The following is a 19,717-nucleotide window of genomic DNA, read 5'->3' on the forward strand; positions in this document are numbered from 1 at the left end:
ATCAGGTCCTTTCCCCAGGTGCTCAATCAGTGGTTCAGGGTGGGACTCCATCCACACACACACCAAAAAACAAACAAACCAAAAACCAACCCCAACCCATCCTTATTTTGTGAGGGAATTGAGTAGCTCAGCTTGTCTGCTTGGCCCCACTGTAGGAGCAAAGTTTATCAGGGAAAATCCCCAACCACAAGGCCCCAATCTTGCACTGAGCAGTGGGGCAGCATCACAGCTACCTGCTTTGCACAGAGAGAGTTTATGACTCAAATACTGTTACTCTGGGTGATTAAGGTTAATTTTGGTTGTCTCATCAGGTGTTTTTTGCTACCTTTTTCCTACATTGCAGCAATTCAGTGACAGCAATAACAGGTATCAAAGCCAGTTCAGACTGAAATATTTCATTTCTCAACAAAAATGAAGCGAAACAAAACATCTCAGTTTGCTGTCAGGTGGTGTATTGGTTGCTAATATACAGATGGTAGCACATGTACAGAAGGAATAAGCAAAGGGAAACTCACCAGTGGTGGTGCCTTGGCTGAAGAAGCTGGGCCAGTCCTCACTGGTGAGCGATCTCCAAGAGATGCTGCCTCAGTGGGGTCAGCCCTTAAATGAGGTCTCAGAGGGGATGGAGTCGAGCTCCACCCCTTCCAGGAGCACAGCTCCATCACTCTCACCTGTGCTCCCACAGCTGACCCCACACTTGCCTCAGCTGATTAATCAGAGGTTCAGGCTGTGATCACCAATCTCCCATACAGGTGGAGAGTGAGGAAATCTGGGGTCACCAAATCCTCAGGGCCAGTGTGCCTTGGGACAATGATACCTACCTGAATGCTGCAGTCACCTGAGTTTATCTCAGACAAAAGGGACTGGGCTGGGGTTGGTCCTCACACAGCAATGTCTCAAGGAAATCAGTGTCAACTGCAATAAAGAAAATGCTACCAGCAGGTGAAAATGCAGAGTGACACTTTCCTCCCAGACACTGCCTGCTCTGGGTGCCATCGGTGCCAGTCCCCCCTTGGATGCATTGTACAGAGGGTGCTCTGTGCTGTCAGGCTGGAAGTGGGGACGGAGCTGTGAGGCTGCAGCATCCTCTGTGTGTTTCTGAGGAAGTTCTTCAGGAAGCGCCGTGTCTGCGCTGTGGGAGGAAGGGAAGCTCTGCAGGACGCTCCAGCGATGCACAGGAGGAAACAGAAGCTGCTGTATGAGCTCTAGGTTGGGCTGTGGTATGTGATGAACTCTGAAATGTGGCCCACGCATCTGTCCTTCAGTTCTGCTCTGCAGGTGCCTGCCTCAGACCCAGAGAAGCAAAACAAAACAAAACAGAAAGAAATAAAAAGGATGGAAAAGAGAGGAAGTCATAATATGGTTTCTATAAGTTATAAACCCCAGCCCTGAACCCAATGCTATATCAAGGCCACCCATATCCTACAGCATGCTGTGCCCTGATGCCTGGGGGAGCGCTGTGGGGAGATGCAGTGGGTCTGGGAGCTGTGCTGACTGCCAGCATCTGCAGCATGGACACTCGCTGGGGGTGTTTCAGGCCACGGGCCACCTGCAGAGGGACAGGTTGGATGGGGCCTTGGGCACCCTGCTCTAGGATCAGATCTGGAGGCTCGTGGTCCTGCCCGCAGCAGTGGGGTTGGAACCTGATGATCCTCGAGGTCCCTTCCAACCCAGGCCATTCTATGATTCCATGATTCCCATCTGAGCTGAGAGAAGAAAAGCAAAACGATTTTGGTTTTGTTTTTCCTTAGGAGCATCATGAATCCAAAGCGTCATAAATCCTTCCATCTGTGGCCAGGAGATGGCGCTTCATTTTCTGCTGCAGTGGAGCGCAATGAATTAATCTCTCGCCGAAAGAGATGCCAGTGCAGGGGTAGAACGGCGCCCTTCAGCCCCGGGGAGCCGCAGCCCAGCGGGTGGTGCTGCGGTGCTGCGGTGCTGCAGAGCGCTCGGGGGAGGGCCACGAAAAGCCACCGCCCAACGCAGGGACGCCGCGCTGCCCCGCAGGCTCTGCCCCTCCGCCCGCAGCGCCGCCCGCTCACGAAGGCCGGAGGACATCGCTAGGTGGAGCCCGATTCCGCCGCTGGGACGCACGGACGCCGGGTGCAGCCCCACGCGCAGACCGAAGGCTCCGGGCGCAGCGCAACACGAGGTTGTGAAAGTGGCCCCGTTAGGTACGAGGGGACCCTCCCGCTCCCCGCAGCCCGTGCCGGCACCACATGCGGAGGGAGGGATGAGCGCGGCTCCGTGTCTGAGCGGGACGTTCCGGCTGCGGGAGCCGCCCTGGGTCCGGTCCGGTCCACTGCGGCTTCGCTGCACCCCGTGCCCGGCGGCCGCCCTGCGCTCCTCCGGTCAGCAGGGACGCTGGGGGCAGGAGAAGGAGAATGGAGCCGACGTGTTGAAAAATAAAGACTTTGATAGGCCCAGAAGGGCTGTGTGCATCGCCTGGCTTTGCCTGGGTAATACCTACAGATGTGGGCCGCTTTGTGTGTCTATTTTTAGATTGCTCCGAAAGTAATGCCTCCCGTTTATTTCCACGACAACTACGACAGACACAAAGAACACAATATCGCTATTTAGTAGATCAACTTCTCAGCTACAAAACGCGATTATTTCAACACAGCCACCACCTTTAGCTGTGCTTTTTTTTTGCCAGCGATGCATGGTGACAACCCGCACCAGTGGAGGTGGCCACTGTCCCTGCTGAACTGCAGCACCCACAGCCCCACTGTGCCCCATCAAAGTTCACCAAGTGCCCATGCATGTCAGCGGTTGCCATTTTTTTTCTGCATGGAGGCATTCAGCCCCAGCTCTCTGCTCTCTGCACACTTCCATGTCACGATGCTATCCTGTCAGACCGCCCCTCCGCTGCCATATGTCACAGGGCAACAAAACGTCACGGGATATCGGCGGAAACGTTCAACCTCTACCTCCATCCCACCGCCATCCGAGTCCGAGGGCCGATAGAATGAAATAAGAGGCATTACTTTCGGAGCAACCCCCGCACCGAGACGGGAGGTTACCGGCGGGATGGCAGCGCTCGGCCCGGGCGGAGCCCCGCGCATGCGGCGGGCGGCGGCGGCTCCCATTGGCAGCGGCAGCCCCGCGTTCCTGGAAAGTTCTTGGAAATGGATCAAAGGCGTTTCCACGAAGCGAGCCGAGCGCCGCCGCCAGGCTCCGAACCGGACTGGGTCGGGTCGGGCCGGGAGGAACCAAGCCGAGCCGAGCCGAGCCGAGCTGAGTTGAACCGAGCCGAGCTCAACCGAGCGCCCAACGCCCCGAGCGGCCCCGCCCGGCCCCGCGCTGACATCACGGCGCCGCGCCGCTATTTATACCTGCCGCTTTTTTTTTCTTTCTCCTCGCGTGGCTGCTATCGGAAGAGTGATGCGAATACAATGCGATTCCAGGAATCCCTCGTTTCCTGGAACAGATTAAAAGGGGCAAACAAAAGATTACTTAGCGGGTTTTTTTTCTCGCCGAGCCTCAGTACTTGTGCAGCTCGGGCCGAGGCGCGCGTCCCTCCCCAGCGCTCGCTGGGACCGTATTTATTCCTTCACGTCTATTTATTATTAACGCCGAACGCCCCGAACGCTTCTCTCTGAGCGCGCTCCGCGGGAGGATCGGACCGCGCCGCACCGCTTCGCCGCCGCCTCCGGAGTGCGGGACGGGGCACAGCACGGCCGGGCACAGCGGGGAGGACGGGCGCTGCCCCTGCCGAGGCCCTGATGCTCTTCCCCTGGCCCGGGAGTGACATGATCCTCTGCGTCCCGGGGTAAGTGCGGCCCCGAGTTCCTCGCTTTCCGCTGCTGAGAACCGCGCGTGGTTCGCCGCTTCGGGGTGGGAGGAGGTGGAGGACAAATCGGTACTAAGCGGCCGTGGGGCACCGGCGGGACCCGGCCCGCGCTGGGAGCTCTGCAGCCCCGGAGCGTTGTGCGCTGCTGTGAACATCGCCGTGCCGGACAGCGCGGTACCTTCCGTCCCCACCGCCTTTCCGTGCCGGGTAGCTGGGACGCGCCCGCACGCAGCGCGGTCAGCCCGCGGGGACGGGTGGGCGCGGGGGGTCCCGGGGCAGTGCTCGCTCTCCGCTCCCCGTGCCCCACTCACGCTTCCCCAGCGTTCTGCTCCAAGGGCGGCGGAGCTCTCGCTTACCGACACCTCCCCGCTCCCCCCGCGGCTCTCCCCTCGTTCCACTTTGCTCTCGATGCGGCGCTGCGGTTCCCACCGCCCCGGCGAAGCGCATTCACCGCTCAGCCCGGGGCACCCGCACCGGAACCTCCCCGATGCACCGCAGCTCCCCGCGCTCATTAGCCGGCCGTACCCCGGCACCTCCCGGATCCCCCCGCCCGTGGGCGCTCCCGCAGCCCTGAGCGGAGGGTCTGTTCTCTGAACTCTCCTTGCCAGGGCGCTGGGACGCGCTCAGGGCTGGCGCACGGGGACGTTCCGTCTCCGCTTCTCTCCAGTCCACCCCCCATGCCACTTTTCTACGTTTGTTTTCCTCCTGGCACAGCACTCGTGCCCACCACCCACCCTCATCTCCGCGTTCTTCTCCCCACTTTCTTTCCTATAAGCGCTTATTTCCAAGCATTTCCCCCCGTCCCCATGCAGGGCCGAGTGCTCCGTGCCCACACACCCGTATCCCGCGGCTCCTTCCCAGCAGACCCTCCCGCAGTTCTCCGCACATCGTTGCCGGCTGCCACTGCCCCGTCCCTCTGCCTCCCTCCCGTGTTGGAGCCACTCTCCCCGCTCACAGCCTCTCTGTGCCACCACCTTCCCTATGGAGCAGCTTACCGCTCTGAGCTCCCTTCCAAGGGCACAAGGCAGAGGGAAGGAGATGGGAGTAGAAAAAGAAAAAAAAAAAAAAAAAAAAAAAAAAAAAAAAAGAGTGTGGTTCCATGGTAGGGACAAAAGAAAGTTTTCCTCGTGTTCAGAACTGGTGGGCCAGAAAAGCTTCCAGGAGAAATTAGCAGGGCGGCCTGGAATTGGGACAGTGGTGCACGAAGGTGTGGGATGGCAGAGATGTGGGCAGCAGGGAATGTCCCTTCCTGGGAATGCAGGCAGCCGTGTGCTTGGGAGAGTGCTGCAGAGAAGGGGACAGCCACGGGGCTCCAGGAGTGGCACCCCTTCCAGCCACAGCTCGGGGGATGCCTGGGGGAAGCCACTTGCCAGCAGCCGGCACTGGGAGCACTGAGCGCTCAGTGTGCTGTGAGGCACAGAGAGCCACCCCTGTGGCATGGGACATGGGAGAGATAGGGGCTGCCCCATAGATAGGAATGAAGAAACGAGGGTCACATGCCCTGCGAGGCAGCAGATAACCTGCTTGACTAAGTGCTGGAGGAACTCTAAAGAGCCGCAGGATGGTGGGGGTTTGCCAGATATCACACAGGCAACAGCGCTGTCCCTTTGTAGGTGGATTGCTACCGCTGGTTTCACACAGCCCTTACCCACTGTGCTGTTAGAAGTGCAGGCTCCCAGCACTGATAGGCGCTCACTCTTAAATCATGGAGTAATAGCCCTGTCCAGCCTGCTTTCCTCCCCAGCCCCTTCTGCTTCCCGCTGCTGTCCCCAGCAGCCACCTCACAGCACGTCCAAGTCCGTCCCTGAAGGGCCATAGTTCATGTAAGGCACAGAAGGATCCAACGGGAGGGGAAGCACCGCAGCCTCAGCTCCTTCCTGCGGTGCTGCCGAAGCAGCTCTGTCACCTCTGCGGTCCCCGCAGGTTCTGCAGTACAGGAACAGCCCTGTTCACCTTTTGTTCTGATCGCCTCGAGCACGTGGGGGACACATTGTGGGACACGGAATGGCAGTGATATTTTGCTGGGGAGCAGAGCCGTGCCCTGGCCGTGGTGCTCTGAGCCCCGTGGTGTCCTGCGGTAACCCTGGGGCTGGTGCTTACACCAATGTCCCCAGAGTGCCCTTGAGTGCTGGGGTCTGTGTGGTGCAGGGGTTTGGCTGAGCTGGGGTCTCCCATTGCTCTCCTACCCGGGCAGCTCACCTTTAGCTCTAGCAGAACGTTTTGGATCAGGGTCGTTTCAGTAGAAAGCAGGCAGGACACAACCCAAGCAATTCCCAATTCTGCTTCTAATTATAGTACAGAAAATGACTAACAGACCCATTGAGAGATGCAGAAATGCTCCAGCTTGTAACCATGAAGCTGGAAAGCTGCTATGAAGCTCATTGCCTCTGAAACTACCAATTAAAAGCCAGCATTTAAAATCAACAGATTTCACATTGCAGACAGATCACCTTCTCCAAGGTGAAATAGGCCAATGTCTCACCTGTTCCTTAAGGCTCATCTTCAGCTACATCTTTCCTTCCAGAGCTGTGGGTGCCATCCCTGGAGGTGTCTCAGGCCATGCAGGGGCCCCGAGCAGCCTGAGCTGGGGGGCAGCCAGCCCAAGGCAGGGGTGGGGATGGGGGCTGAGAGGTCCCTCCCAACCCAACTGTGCTGTGATTCTATTGATTCCCATGTGCTGATCTCAGTGTGGAATGTAATGTTATTGCAGTCTGCTGTAGCACAAGGCAGCACGCACCGAGCAGTCCTTCAGGGCCAAGAGAGGTAACGTGCTGTGCCTTTTGTTTCAGACCTCACCCCTTGCTGGCAGAGGAGAAGATCCAAAGGCTGTCGCTGCGCGGCATCACGGAGGATCTGACGGAGCACATCATGCAGCCCCTCCCGGTTCCAGCCTTCCCGGAGGAGCCTGCGCCCACTTTCGCAGCACCGGAGCCAGACGGCAGCACACCTCAGACACGGGACCCCGAGGAAGACCTCCTCTGCATTGCAAAGACCTTCTCCTATCTGCGGGAGTCTGGTAAGAGCCGGCCCGGGTCAAGGGGTGTGGGGTGGTCCCATGCAGCATGCACGTGGTTCCAGCACTGCTGGTCCCAGCCCCAGCCTGTTGTTGCCCCTCTGGCACGCTCCTTCCCTAACAAGCGCTCTCTGGGCACTTTTCCAGGCTGGTACTGGGGCTCCATCACAGCCAGCGAGGCCAAGCAGCACCTGCAGAAGATGCCCGAGGGCACCTTCCTGGTGCGGGACAGCACGCACCCCAGCTACCTGTTCACACTCTCGGTCAAGACCAACCGCGGTCCCACCAACGTGCGCATCGAGTACGCTGACAGCAAGTTCCGCCTGGACTCCAACTACTTGTCCAAGCCCCGCATCCTGGCCTTCCCGGACGTGGTCAGCCTCATCCAGCACTATGTCACGTCTTGCACGACAGAAAGCAAGAGCGAGGCACCCTACCCTCCACCAGCCCCGCTGCCCCCCGTGCAGAAGGAGGTGGCAGTAGCAGCCGTGCACCTGAAGCTCCTCCGGCCACTGGGCCGCCGGGACAGCATCCCCAGCCTGCAGCACCTGTGCCGGCTGCGCATCAACCGCTGCACGACCGAGGTGGAGCGACTGCCGCTGCCCCGGCGGATGGGGGACTACCTGAAGCAATACCCCTTCCAGCTCTGAGGCATGGCTGCCGCCTCTTGGGCACGATGGGTGGGAGCAGGGCGAGAGAACTTGGCGTGTCCTCATCCCACCGGCACCGGGTGGGAACTGCACGGCTCTGACTGTCTGCATAGACTGCACCGCCCTCCTCTCCCCATCTCTCCACGTCCATTCCAGCAGGGAGGAGCTGGCTGTCCCAGCACCGGGGCATCACCTGAGCTCTGATCCTCAGGCCGAGCCAATGGCGGCCGTGAGAAAGTGCTGTAGGCATGTGCACACTACTTGAATTCAGAGTTGCTGTGACACAGATGTTCACCTTGTTATTTTCGCTATTTATTTCCATAGCAGTTTCTCTCCTCATGATATTTTAAATGCACCTTTTATTTTATTGTTTCTTTTTGTTTGTTTGTTTGTTTTGTTTCTTTTTGAGATAGAATTAAAGGCTCCCAGCCAACTGGCAGCCAAAAACCTGTGGGAATTTGGATGTGGATCTGCACTCATGCCTGCAGCAGGTCCCTGCTGTCCACATCCAAACTCCTGCAGACTCCTGGGTGCGCTGCAGGTAAGGAGGATTTTCTCTCCCAGCTGCAGGGGCTGAGCACTGTAACCTCAGAGCACACTGGGGCAGTTTGCACCTACCCCAGAGATGCACGCTGTGCACTGGGCCACTGCTGGAGGAAGCACTTCTTCCTCGAGAATTCCGAGCAGAGCTGCTGGATACTGAGCTTGGGCCAGGGAGCACTCATCCCGTTCTGCCACCCTCTCCATCTCAGAAGGACGTTAGTGACAAAATGAGTAACAACAAAGCCAGCTCTCCCACCTGCAGGCGGAGGGACTTGCTGACAGGGCAGCTGGTGCGGGGTGGTGTTGTGAGCCCCGTTCCAAACGGTGCCTCCTTGACCGGGTTTGGGGACAGCCCTGCTGAGCTGTGCCAGCGCCGCACGGCTTCAGGCTATTTATTTATTTATTGGGGGGGTAACAAGTGACACGCACCTCAGCAGGAAGAACCGTCCTTCCGCCCCGCTCACAGCACGCTGTGCTGCCAGCGCCATTCCCAAGTCATGTGGCTTCCATCAGAGCCCTGTTCTAGCACGCGCTGGAAACCATATTTAACTTCTTTCTCTGCCAAGGTCCAGACCTCTCCTCCCCCTTTTTCAGACTTGCATGTTTGTTATCTTTAAATAGATGTTCTGCTCTGGGTTTACTTCTCAGAGCCCATCCCTTTCATGCCCCTTTGAATGAGGCACAGTGGCTCTCTGCAGCTCTCTGCAGGGAAGCATAGGGCAGCTGGGCTCTGCCCTCAAATGAGGCAGAGCTCCTTCTCCTTCATTCCACAATCCCATTTCCCCCCAGGTTGTAGGAGCCACTTCAAGCTCTAGGATTTATACACAGGACTGGAGAAATTGTTGATTCTTTTTCTCCTATAAGACTCAATAACTTTGTCAGGCTTGAAGTGATTACAAGAGTTCCTCACTCATCCCTCCCTGGACCTCTCCAAGGCTCTGTGAATTATTAGAGACAAATCCCAGCTATCTCTGGGAACTGAGAGGAGGTGAGAAAGAATGGGACAGTGACCCAGGAGACAAGCTCAAAAAGCAGGTGGAGTTTCTTCCACCCTAAGTGAAAGTTGCCCAAAGGGCCGAGATGCCCCAGTGTGCTCAATCTGTGTCCTTTTTTTTTCTTCCCCTCATTTATACAGGTTTGTGCTCTTGCAAGCTTCGTTTTTGATACTTCAATGATTGGTGGTATGTGATGTCAGGTTGGCTTTTTATTGTACCCTTCCACTTTGCCCCATATGGCAGCATCCATGGGGAGGCACTGAATGAGAACTTAAAAGGCAAAACAAAGACTTTTTTTTTTTTTTTTTTTTTTTTTTCAAGTAACACAAAACATAAAACCACTGTCAAGGCTTCCTTTAATCCAAACACCTCTCTGCCTGAGGACACTGGGAACAAGGAAACCACAGCTCTGCCAGGAGCAGCAGTGATCTCAGGAAGCCCACATGGCTTAGCCACAGCCTAGGTCTGTACAGCACACATTACAACTCAGTCTGAGAAACGTGCAGCGGGAACAGACAAGTTGTTCAGCTCTCCAAAACCTCCCGCCTACTTGATCTTTCCTCAGCCAGGGCAATGGGGAAACCAAGCTTGCAGGTTTGACCTCATTGCCCTCAGGAGAGTGCAGCTAAGTGGGCAGAAGCGTGTAAGGAGAAGGAAGGGCTGGTTAACCACCAGCAGGTGCTGAGCTGGGGGCTGTAAGCTCATCTGGGCAGGGACCACCTCCGTTGTCTGTACCGCATCTAGCACAATAGGGTTCTCTAGGTGCTACTGCAATACAAGGATTAAACAATAAAGTTACTCCAAAAGTCAGTTTCTTCTATCTTGAACAGTTTGTTAAAATTCACTCGACTTGGATTTTCAATAAACGTTTTAAATATATTTTAAAGCCACTCAGTGTGTAAATCTTTGGTGAAACCCAGATGGTTGAGTGCCTTTGATAGTCACAGAGACCCTCCCTGGGGAGGCTGGGTACTCTTGCCCTTAAACAGCCGAAAGGGAAAGCCCTTTGTAGCTGTCAGCAGTGTGGCTTGGGTTCTGCTGCACAGTCAGGCAGCAGCAGACCCTGAGTCCCACCTCGCCAAGGGCCGGAGGAACATTGTTTAAGGATGTAGAAAAAGAAAGGGGTGATTTTTGTATTGCTTCTGCGTGCCATAGACAACCACTACAATCTAGGGGAAAGGAGATGGAACATAGCTGGAAGTTTGGTAACTTGTTTACAACAGGCTTGACGTTGGCCTCAAAGAAAAATTCTGCTCATGGGGGTGTTGAAAGAGGAGCTCAAAAAGCACAGACCCGCTCTGGATGGAGGCTGACAGCTCCAGCTTCCTGCCCTCGTCCTGAGGCCATCCCATCTGCCCCACTGTGGGCAGACATGGGTTGCTCACCAGGGAACCCTCTGCTGCTACGGGCTCCACTGCCACCTCTCCACACTCATTTCCCAGGGGAACAGAAACCAAGACATGCTCAGAAAAAAACCCCACAATCCCCATGAAAGCCTTCCATTATCCTAATGCATCAGTTGCAAGACTTGATGTTGTGCTGGGAGGTCTTCCTAAGCATCTGCTGCCCTTTTTGTGCCGGTCATGGGGCTGCCATGCACCAGCAAACAGCATTTCAGACCTTCATCAATGGGTTTCCATTGCACACCAGCCAGGATATTGGCAACAGAATGTCCTGCTTAGGGTTAAGTTGTTAAAAACAACCACATCCCTTCTGTTCTATGGGAAAAAAAAGAAAAGAAAAGGGATGTAGAGGGGGGAAAATACTGAAAAAGTGGAAAAATGAAAATAAAAGAAAATCTGCATCCACTTTCAAAAGGGAACTTGGAAAACCCTGGGAAATACTGATACCTTACTAAGTACTTTCCTTGTCTCTTAGCTGGGCTGAACTTTTCCCATTGCTGCACACACAAAACCCTGCTGTTCCCTTTCTGCAGAAGTGCTGGTCATGAGTTAAGCCAACACAGCACAGCAATCACACGTTATCTTAATGACTCCCACTCCTGCATCTTCAGCACATTTCCTGAGAGCAAACAAGTTCACGTTCTGAGAACTCCTGTCCCAAACCTCCGTGTGGACTGACCTCATTATTTGCAATGGAGACCCACACTCTGGGAGCAGGAGCATTCATGGGAACGCCACCTGACCCATACTGCTGCTGAAGTACCATGCAGCACCTCTCCTAGGGGCAGCTCTCAGTTTCCTGAGGCACTGTAGGACAGCTGGGCTGGGCTCTCTCCTTCTGCAGTTTCTGATTGCAGAGAGGCACGTGGACATGGAGCCTTCCTTGAGTAGCAGACTGACACAATAGGGAACAGAGATCCCAGTCCATGTCTGAAACCACGCTACCATGGCTCCCTGCCAGAGCAGAAATGCCCTGCAGTTTGTCAGGCACATACGGTACCATTTTCTGTCTTAAATAATCAGCTTTTTGAAACAGCAACACGTGGAAGGGAAAAATAACCTGCTAATGTGCGCGTGATCCTTTCCTCTCAGATCTGCTACAATCCCTCTCCTCTCCACACATCCTCTCAGGAGCTTCACTTCCCTTCACCCAGGGAAGATGAGCTAGCAAGGATTGGGGTGTGTTTCACCCTCTTACAACAGACACAGTCAGGCACGTTACAGCAGTCAAAATTTACATGGCACTTCCAATCCAAATTCCACCGTTGGTCTCATCTCATCCATTAGCTGTGCAATTACAGAAATCATTATTAAAATTCACTGGGCAGTGGATGTGTGACGCTTCAGCTCTGTCCAGTCATGCTCTCATGTTCAAATCTGCCCAGATCCACTCAATCACGGCCCCACTTCATCCCCTGCTGATGCTGGAACACATGCAATGCTCCTGGAAGGATGAACACTGCATCCCAGCCCTCTGCCCACTACAGCCCCAAGGGCTGCAGCACAGGGCAAAGCACTGTCTGAGAAAGTGAACCTATGAGGTTAATGCTGCCTCATGCGAGCTCCACTTTGATGCTCCACTTACACTGCTGTAAAGCACAGAGGTCGCGTGGCTTGTGCTACACATTGCTCAGTGAGCTGGGAAAGCAGCCCTGGGGAGTGAGCCAGGCTGCCGTCATCACCTCTGCATACAGCAAAAACTGGCCTGAAGGAAAATGACAAACAGGGCTAGGAACAAAACCCACATAGAGGTTCTCAGTGGTGGTATGGGATAGACTGGTGAGCGTACACAAACACTGCATTTCAACTTTTAGCAAGAATTAGGGTTTGTTTGTTTTTCAATTGAGAACAATAAAAAGAGAGTATATTGTTCAGAGGAGGTCACTGGCAGGCAAAACATAGATGTGACCAAAGGAAAGTCATTCCACAGTTCCACTATCTGCCTGGGCAACACACACCAGAAGGAAACTGTGAATAAGGTTCCCATAAGGAAAACTCCATTTGGAACTTAATGCAATCATTTGGAAGGCTTAGTGGTTCTGAAAGAGTAAGGAATAGAATCACAGAATCCTTCGAGTTGGATAGGACCCAGAAAGGTCATCTAATCTAGTCCAACTTCCTTGCAATCAACAGGAACGTGCACAGCTCCATTGGGTTGCTCAGAGCCTGGTCCAGGCTGGCCTTTAAAGTCTCCAGGGATGATGCACCCACCACATCTCTGTGTGTGTACAACAAAGCTTCAGAACTTCAGCTGGTATTTGTTAAAGATGAAACTTGATGAAAAAGGAAAATCTGACTGTAAACCACCAGGGTTCAACCCTCACATCCTCCTTCTAGTCCTCCAGTATTGGTTGCAGTGGGAGATACTCTGCAGGGCTTCAGGGTCAGCTCCACGAGAAGCTGATGATAAATTCCTACACAATCACCATCTGAGTAGCTCAGATACAGAGAAGAGAAGCTGGCAGAGCAAGCAGCCCATCCTAGCAAGGGAGGAAGGGACCCGTCAGGACTGCTCCCATCCTACAGAGCATGACAGGCTTGTAGAAAAGAGCTTTCCTTTTGGGAACAGAAACACCCTTCTGCTCCTCTTTCTCAGCCCTAACTGGCAAGGTTTTGTTCCTGAAGCTCCATTACTTCCTAACTGTTGTATAACTGTACTTTGCAGCAGCTCAAATTTGAGTTACGAACATGGAATATGATGCCAATTATTGTAAAAATAGGTATTAAGTGAGCGCTCTACTCAGGAAAGGCATTTGCTCTATTGTACACCATGCAACTACAGTAACAATAAAACCCTGAAATAATATTGGCTGCTGAAGCATTAGCTTGCTCAAACATATCATCAGAGACATGGTATTTTCTCAGAAATTTCTGGTATAACTTTGCCAGACGGAAGGACCTGAGATGAGCTGGTCAACCAAATCCCAGCAGTGGAGCCCAGCCAGGGCTTGAGTGCCTTGGCCTGCAGCCTGGCAGCCTGCACAGCCCAGCCATGGGACTGCCTGGATCTGGGAGGTGCTGCAGCAGTCCTGACTGCAGCTCTTGGCAAAGCACTGCTCTGACTGACGGCCCTGCCTGTGAAACCTGCAATACAAAATGGGCTAAATCCAGGTTCACTTCCCATGGGGTGCAACAGGAGTTCACTTACTCCACGGCTGAATTTGGCCCATTTAATACTCTAGGTTTTAAAGACAAGGGTTTAATCCCTGGTGTAATCTGGCATTAGAGGAAGGTACTCTACAGGAAACAACACCAAAGAGCAGTTTATGTCATACAAGGAAAGCCTTCCTTCTCACTGTGCCCCATCAGTGTGCACAAATTGTAGCCCAAGTGCTTATTCTTGGAAAGCAAAAAGAAAACTCATTGTACAATCAACTTCTGGCTTCTCCTGAATTCACCTGCAACTACACCAACCAGTACTTCTGCAGGGCCAGGTTGGATCTAACCATTAGATGGAAATCCAGACAGACAAAGCTGGACCCATTACAGCAATCTCCTTTCACAGTGGCTAACACCAAGCTTTTGGTGATGGCAACTCCTAAACAACATATTCAGGTTATGTTTATGACAAAGAGACAACAAGATACAGCACTAAGCTCTGGGAGTGCCCATCCCACCCCATCCCGTCCCATCCCACCCCATGCCATCCCATCCTCATCCCTTCCCACGCCATCCCGTTCTGCTCCATCCCACCCCTCCATCCCTTGCTGTTTATTCTTCACAGAGATTTCTGAGCTGATCAGAAGGACAGCATATTCTTTAATGTCAGGACTTTCTCTTCCTCAGAACAGCAATATGGTTTGAAATCTAGTTTGCGGAAGGCAGAGCTGTGTTTATACTTGTCAGAAGTTACCCAACTTGGCAACAGTTCTTCCCATCATGCAAATGTCGTAGCAGTCACTGCCAAATGCTGTGGAGGCAGAGTTCAAATCACTACTTCCAAGGCTGTAAATATTCTGAAGAAACACGTTGCACAGTGTACATGCTATGTGTTCGCACATGCCTGGAATGGTTAAGTACTCATTAAAGGAGCTTTCTGATTAAAATGTAAATTAGGAAAAGCCTAAACATGACCTAGGATTACATCCAGGGAACCCTGCTGAAAATCTCTGCTACCTTTTGAAAATACCTCCTTCTCTTCAAAACCTTTGGTTTTACAATGCTCCTGTTCTCCTAAGACTCTGTGCAGTAGACCCTTCTTCAGTTCCTTTCCTCTGGCCATGCACTATGAAAACTGAGAGGCAGCAGGCAGCTTTGGAAGGAGTACAGCCCTGCAGGAGTGCTGCATCAGCTGAGCAGACAGCAGCTGGGGCCAATGTGGGGCCTCTCTATTGCTTTCCTTTCCAAGAACACCGGAGATTGAAGGCTTCCCTGCGAATGCAAAACCTTTTCCTGCTGACCGAACTCTCTGGGGTTGCTGTGACCTGCCAGGCTGCTGACTTGGGGGATGAACATGCAATGGATCCAAGCAGAGTGTGCAAATGCCACAACACCTCCATGCTTGGAATCTGAAAGCTTGCAGAAAGGAAGGCTTCAGTCTCTAAGTTAGCAGGGAAACACTGCTGCAAAAGCCATTGATTCTGGTACATTGTGAGATGCAGAGTTAGAGATGCCAGTTAGGACACTGCAATGACACAAAGTGGAGGGTTTCACTGCCACTGTACACAGTTCTGCCCATCTCTCTACAGCCCCAACAACTCCTGCCGGGCCCATGGGTTACATTTTCCTTTGGGCCCAGCATCTCTCTAATGACCACCTCCTCTGGAACAGCTCTTCCTAGAGGAATTCTGAAAGAAAAGCAGTACCTCTGTCAATGAGCTCCTCAACCCAACGACAACCCTCTTCCTCAGAGCCAGAACATTTTCTTACACTTGGGGCAAGGGAAAGAGGCACCTGTCAAAGAGGCTGTTTCTTACTCCTCTCTTCTCACTCTGCCAACAGCATCAACACCACTCTCCTGCCTGTTGCTTAGACGGATCTAAAACACCCACCGTCACTAATTCTTCCAGGAGCAGAAACTGAAAGTTCTCAAAGCTCTCCCTGAAGTTACTGACAAACAAATGAGTTAATGAGAAGGGAATGTGTTACTGGCTAATTCCAGGTAGCCAGAGCTATCTCACGTGCCAACCCAACAAATATGAGATGACGTAGCTAGCGGAGGTCAACACTCCTCATAGGGTTTACATTGACCAGCTACAGAGATAAAAATATTTCCTGTGCCCTGCTGTTTCACTATTTGCTTTTGAAGGAGGACACTTCAAAAGGCAGAACTTCAGAAAATCAAAGTAAAAAGGAATTGGGTTTTTTCACACTTGCCCTTAAGCATTCCTGTGGCTGGTCTAATCAGTAGTGCAGCGCTCTTCTGGATGCAGCTGATGACTAAAGCCCACCTCAACTTACGACAGAGAACACTGATTTCTCACATAGCTTCCACCTTCCAGAGACAGCATTGTGATGCAGGAGGAGAGGAAGTCAGATGAGATGTACATGTTGTGGTATAAGCCGGAGGAAAAGCAGAACCAGCTGCTGAACCCTGGGATCAGGGTGCATTCTGAGATGAACATCTGTCCTGGTTCAGCCAATAATCGGCAAAAAACGTGCTAGGAATCTCTATGGACACAAACTTCCAGTTTTCTCTATCTGGAATGAAGCGTAGCTGTGCTAATTTCTATTCTCTGTGTGCTCGTGTCCTTCCTCCCTTCTGCTCACCAGAAAATACCTCAGCCATACAGGAATATCATCCGCTGTGACCGGCCTGACCTCAAGACACACAAAGACAGCTACAAAGTGCAGCAGCCCAGGACGGAATGGGACTATTAAAGGCACTTCAAACCCTACGCAGTTACCAAGTAACAATTTAACATTTGCTTTAAAATGACAGCACTCCCGCAGAAAGTAGGTCATTTCTTCAGCATCAAATTCAAAACAGACAGACCATGGCTGCATTCATTTAAACCAGTTATTCTGATTATTGGGCACTTCCCATTGCTATCTTAAGCTGAAAGCAACCCTCTGCGCTTTACCCAGAACCCAGCGAGGCAGTGGAGATGCTCAGATCTGCCCAGACTGGGTCACTGGGTGTGCAACGTGGCACGGGTGCCCATGGAGGCCTGTGGAGCGGGCTGTGTGTGGGGGTCTCCCAGCACTCTGCCAGCACAGTCCGCACTGAAAGCCTGGACTGGAGCCTCCTGCTGGGCAGCGTCCTTTAGGAGCAGTGGGCAAAGTTCCTGTATCCAACATGGGCCCTACTGAAGAGCCTCCTGCAGTGCAGCTGGAAACAACCTCCAGCAGTTCTGGGGAAAGGGCCGGCTCCTGGCGCTGCCCCCGCTGAGGTCAAGCCCACACCAGTGCACTTAGTCGGCACTAAGGCAGGCAGGCCCAAAGCCACCCTGTACAGAGGTGGCTCGCTGGCGCCATGGGAGCTGGTGGGGATGGCGCATGCGCAGCTGGGTGACACAGGAGGCAATACTGCCCACCTCCATCCCCGCTCCTGTCTCTGGGGGAACAGCCATGGAGCCAAACAACGTTGCCAAGGCCCTGCCAGCCCAGGAGCCAGAGCTGTCTCTTGGGCTCATACCCATGAGGCCTTCCCTCGTCCTTCTCCTCCCAGCAGGGCTGGCTGGGGCTGAGCCTTCCCTCCCACCATCCCCCCAGCCTGCTCCTCATTGCTGGCAGGGAGCAGGTGCTGCCCGGACACCTGAGCAGCTAATGAGCTTTTCATGGAAAGTTGGATTCTGCTGCTATTAACATCCTGGTGACACCTTTATACCGACTGCATGCTGTGCCTGCATGACAGGAGACAAGCAAGAGGATCTGCTTGGAAAGAAACCAGCTACAAAGTAGCGTTTCCCTCCCGCTGTCTTTATACAATATATCTGATTAGTTTCATTTCCCTGCTTTTAAATGTCAAGTGTCTCTGTTGCAGATACACTGTATTTTTTGTGTCCCTGAAGCCGCTTTGCAGCAGGGGAGGAGCATGAAGGGGGGGGGACTGCTTTCATGGGGCTCCTCCTTGGATCGGTGCAGCAATACCTACAAACCACACTTTGGACAGCCAGGACAGCAGCAGCCTGCATGCTCACCCCTGCTGCAGGCTGACTCCTGAGCTTAGGGAGCTGGAGCAGAACGCTCTGAGGTCTGCTGCCCTGCTGCCCCACACATGGCCATCCCTTGCACACAGCAGGGCCACGCGTGTCCCTGAGCACCAAAACAGGAGGCCCTTCCCCTGTGCTCACACCTTGGGCTGCACAGCCCAGCAATCTGGGGCAGAAATAGACTTCCAGATCATTCCTTGCCAGTGCTGTTTCATTTCCAGATTGCAGCAGAGCAGATACCTCATTCAGTGCTGATCTCCTTAGGCCCTCACCATCAGGTCTAGGGTGGTATTTCCTCTCTCTTCCCAGTGATAGTGGAAATTTCAGATCAGAGAGATTTTTCCTGTGGCTAAAGAAACAGGGAGTCTCACACCTTTTGCACTTGTCCACAGGTCACTGCAAAGAGACACACGCGCTTTGCAAACATTGCAAGTCAAGAATTCCCATCTCTTTCTGGCTGCTCCAAACTCCCCACTTGTGTCCCCTGTCTGCCTGCAGGTTGCATGGGTTCCTGCAAGTGGGAATTTCCATGCAACTGCTGGCATGACAATGTGGCACGGAGAGCACCTAGAGGGAGGAAAGGCAAAAGCAGCTTTGCACTAAGAGCTGACAGAGCACGTGGCATAATTCGGTTAGCCCAACTGCCAAGCAGAACAAGGCCAAGTTGCAGAGGATGCTCAGTTTCTCAATTCCAAGGCAACACTCATCACTTGCAAAGGAACTTGCAAGCACTAAGACAGGAAATAACTTTGTATTTGATGTCTGGAAGGGAGTTTCCTTGACAGGATAAAGGAAGATTTGTAGCAAAATGTGCATGCATTTAGGGAGGGGAAGGACCTGTTTGAGTCAGGATGCCGGTTCCCCATAAGAAAAGCAAGCTCATCACCATCTTGATTGGGTACCTCAGATAACATTCAGGTAACATTCATAGAGTTAAATCACCAATAGTTTCTTTGAGGGATCAGAACAGAGCTTGTTTGAAAGCTATGGGGTCAGAAAGTTGCATCTTGTTTCACCTCTGGGAGACACACATAGCAAACTTTCTTAAAAGGAGAGTGAAGAGCAAATGTGACATTGCATTCACCAGGAGTTCCTCAAGAGTCCACAAGCAGACAAGTGAATTGCTGTACAAACACCACCTGAAATATGGGTTCTACCCACATGAGCAGCAGCAGCTGACACTGCATACAACTGAGTGCGTCCTCTCATGAGGCACTGGCACCTGTTTATGCTGTGGGGAGGCTGGATCTGGAAGGGCTTGGATTCAGAATTTCAGATGCTTCAGCTGAGCGAGAATTGTGCAGGATCCATGCCCCAGGTAGGAAGGATGCTTGCTGGCACCAGGAGATGCCTCGGTCCTGTTCTTGTCCCTGGCACTCACCCACATCATGCTGTCCCCTTGCAGGGGTCTGTGCCTGGTCTGCACTGAGCACATCAAGTGGTTAGAGAGAGATTATCCTGGCGCTGCACTGCCAGCCTTCTGTTGGCTTTCTAGGAAAGAGCTAAGCTTTCTGATCTCCTACTGAAAACTGAAAAGCAAATTAAATGGTAATAAAACCTTAATAAAGAGCTACTCCTCTGCATTTTAATTAGTTGCTCATAGAAACCGAATACATCTAGTAGACAAAGAAAACAAAAGTCAGTGAGGAAGTTGCTATGGCTTTGATGGAAGAGCTACTCCAGAAGCATAATCCCGTGTATCTATTAAGGTTTTAGCATGAGGAGCAAGAATAGCTGCCACCCCCACTGCTCCTAAAGACCAGCAAAGCCCCTTCCCAACCCCACGTGCCCTCAGGCATACTCCAACCAGAAAGCTTTTGCCAGCTGCCATCTGATGGAATTTTCTTCACAGTGCAAAAATACACATTAAAAACAACCCTCACCAAAACTATAGAACAGAGGAAGGTAGAAAAGCAGCAACAGAAATCCTGACCAAGCCTAGAAGCAGAATCACAATGAATACGTTTGTTTGCTGATAATTTAGAAAGGCATTTCGTGTTAAAGCAAAGAAAAAAACTTGCTATTCCATCCAGGGAAAGGCTGACAGCACTCAAGGAACAGCCCCCGGAGACGACGCGCTATGCCTCCTCTTCCAGGAAAGCCACCCCTCTGTGAATGCTACACTCAAAAATAGAAAAACCAGCCACTATCTGCAGCCTGCAGCGTCGCTACAGAGACTTACTGAAGTATTTCAGAAGCCAATATCTAGTTTCAACATTTTCTCCC

The 19,717-nt window shown here is 52.8% G+C and overlaps 1 protein-coding gene across 1 annotated transcript; it reads left to right on the forward strand.

Moving 5' to 3' along the window:
- Positions 1 to 3,345: 3,345 nt before the first annotated feature.
- On the forward strand, positions 3,346 to 9,884 carry CISH (cytokine inducible SH2 containing protein). The gene is made up of 3 exons (XM_072347018.1): positions 3,346 to 3,772; positions 6,583 to 6,809; positions 6,954 to 9,884. The coding sequence occupies exons 1-3, from the start codon at positions 3,726 to 3,728 to the stop codon at positions 7,454 to 7,456; spliced, it is 777 nt and encodes a 258-aa protein (XP_072203119.1). The 5' UTR covers positions 3,346 to 3,725; the 3' UTR covers positions 7,457 to 9,884.
- Positions 9,885 to 19,717: the final 9,833 nt, after the last annotated feature.

This window comes from Excalfactoria chinensis, chromosome 12, assembly GCF_039878825.1.
Source record: "Excalfactoria chinensis isolate bCotChi1 chromosome 12, bCotChi1.hap2, whole genome shotgun sequence".
NCBI lineage: Eukaryota > Metazoa > Chordata > Aves > Galliformes > Phasianidae > Excalfactoria > Excalfactoria chinensis.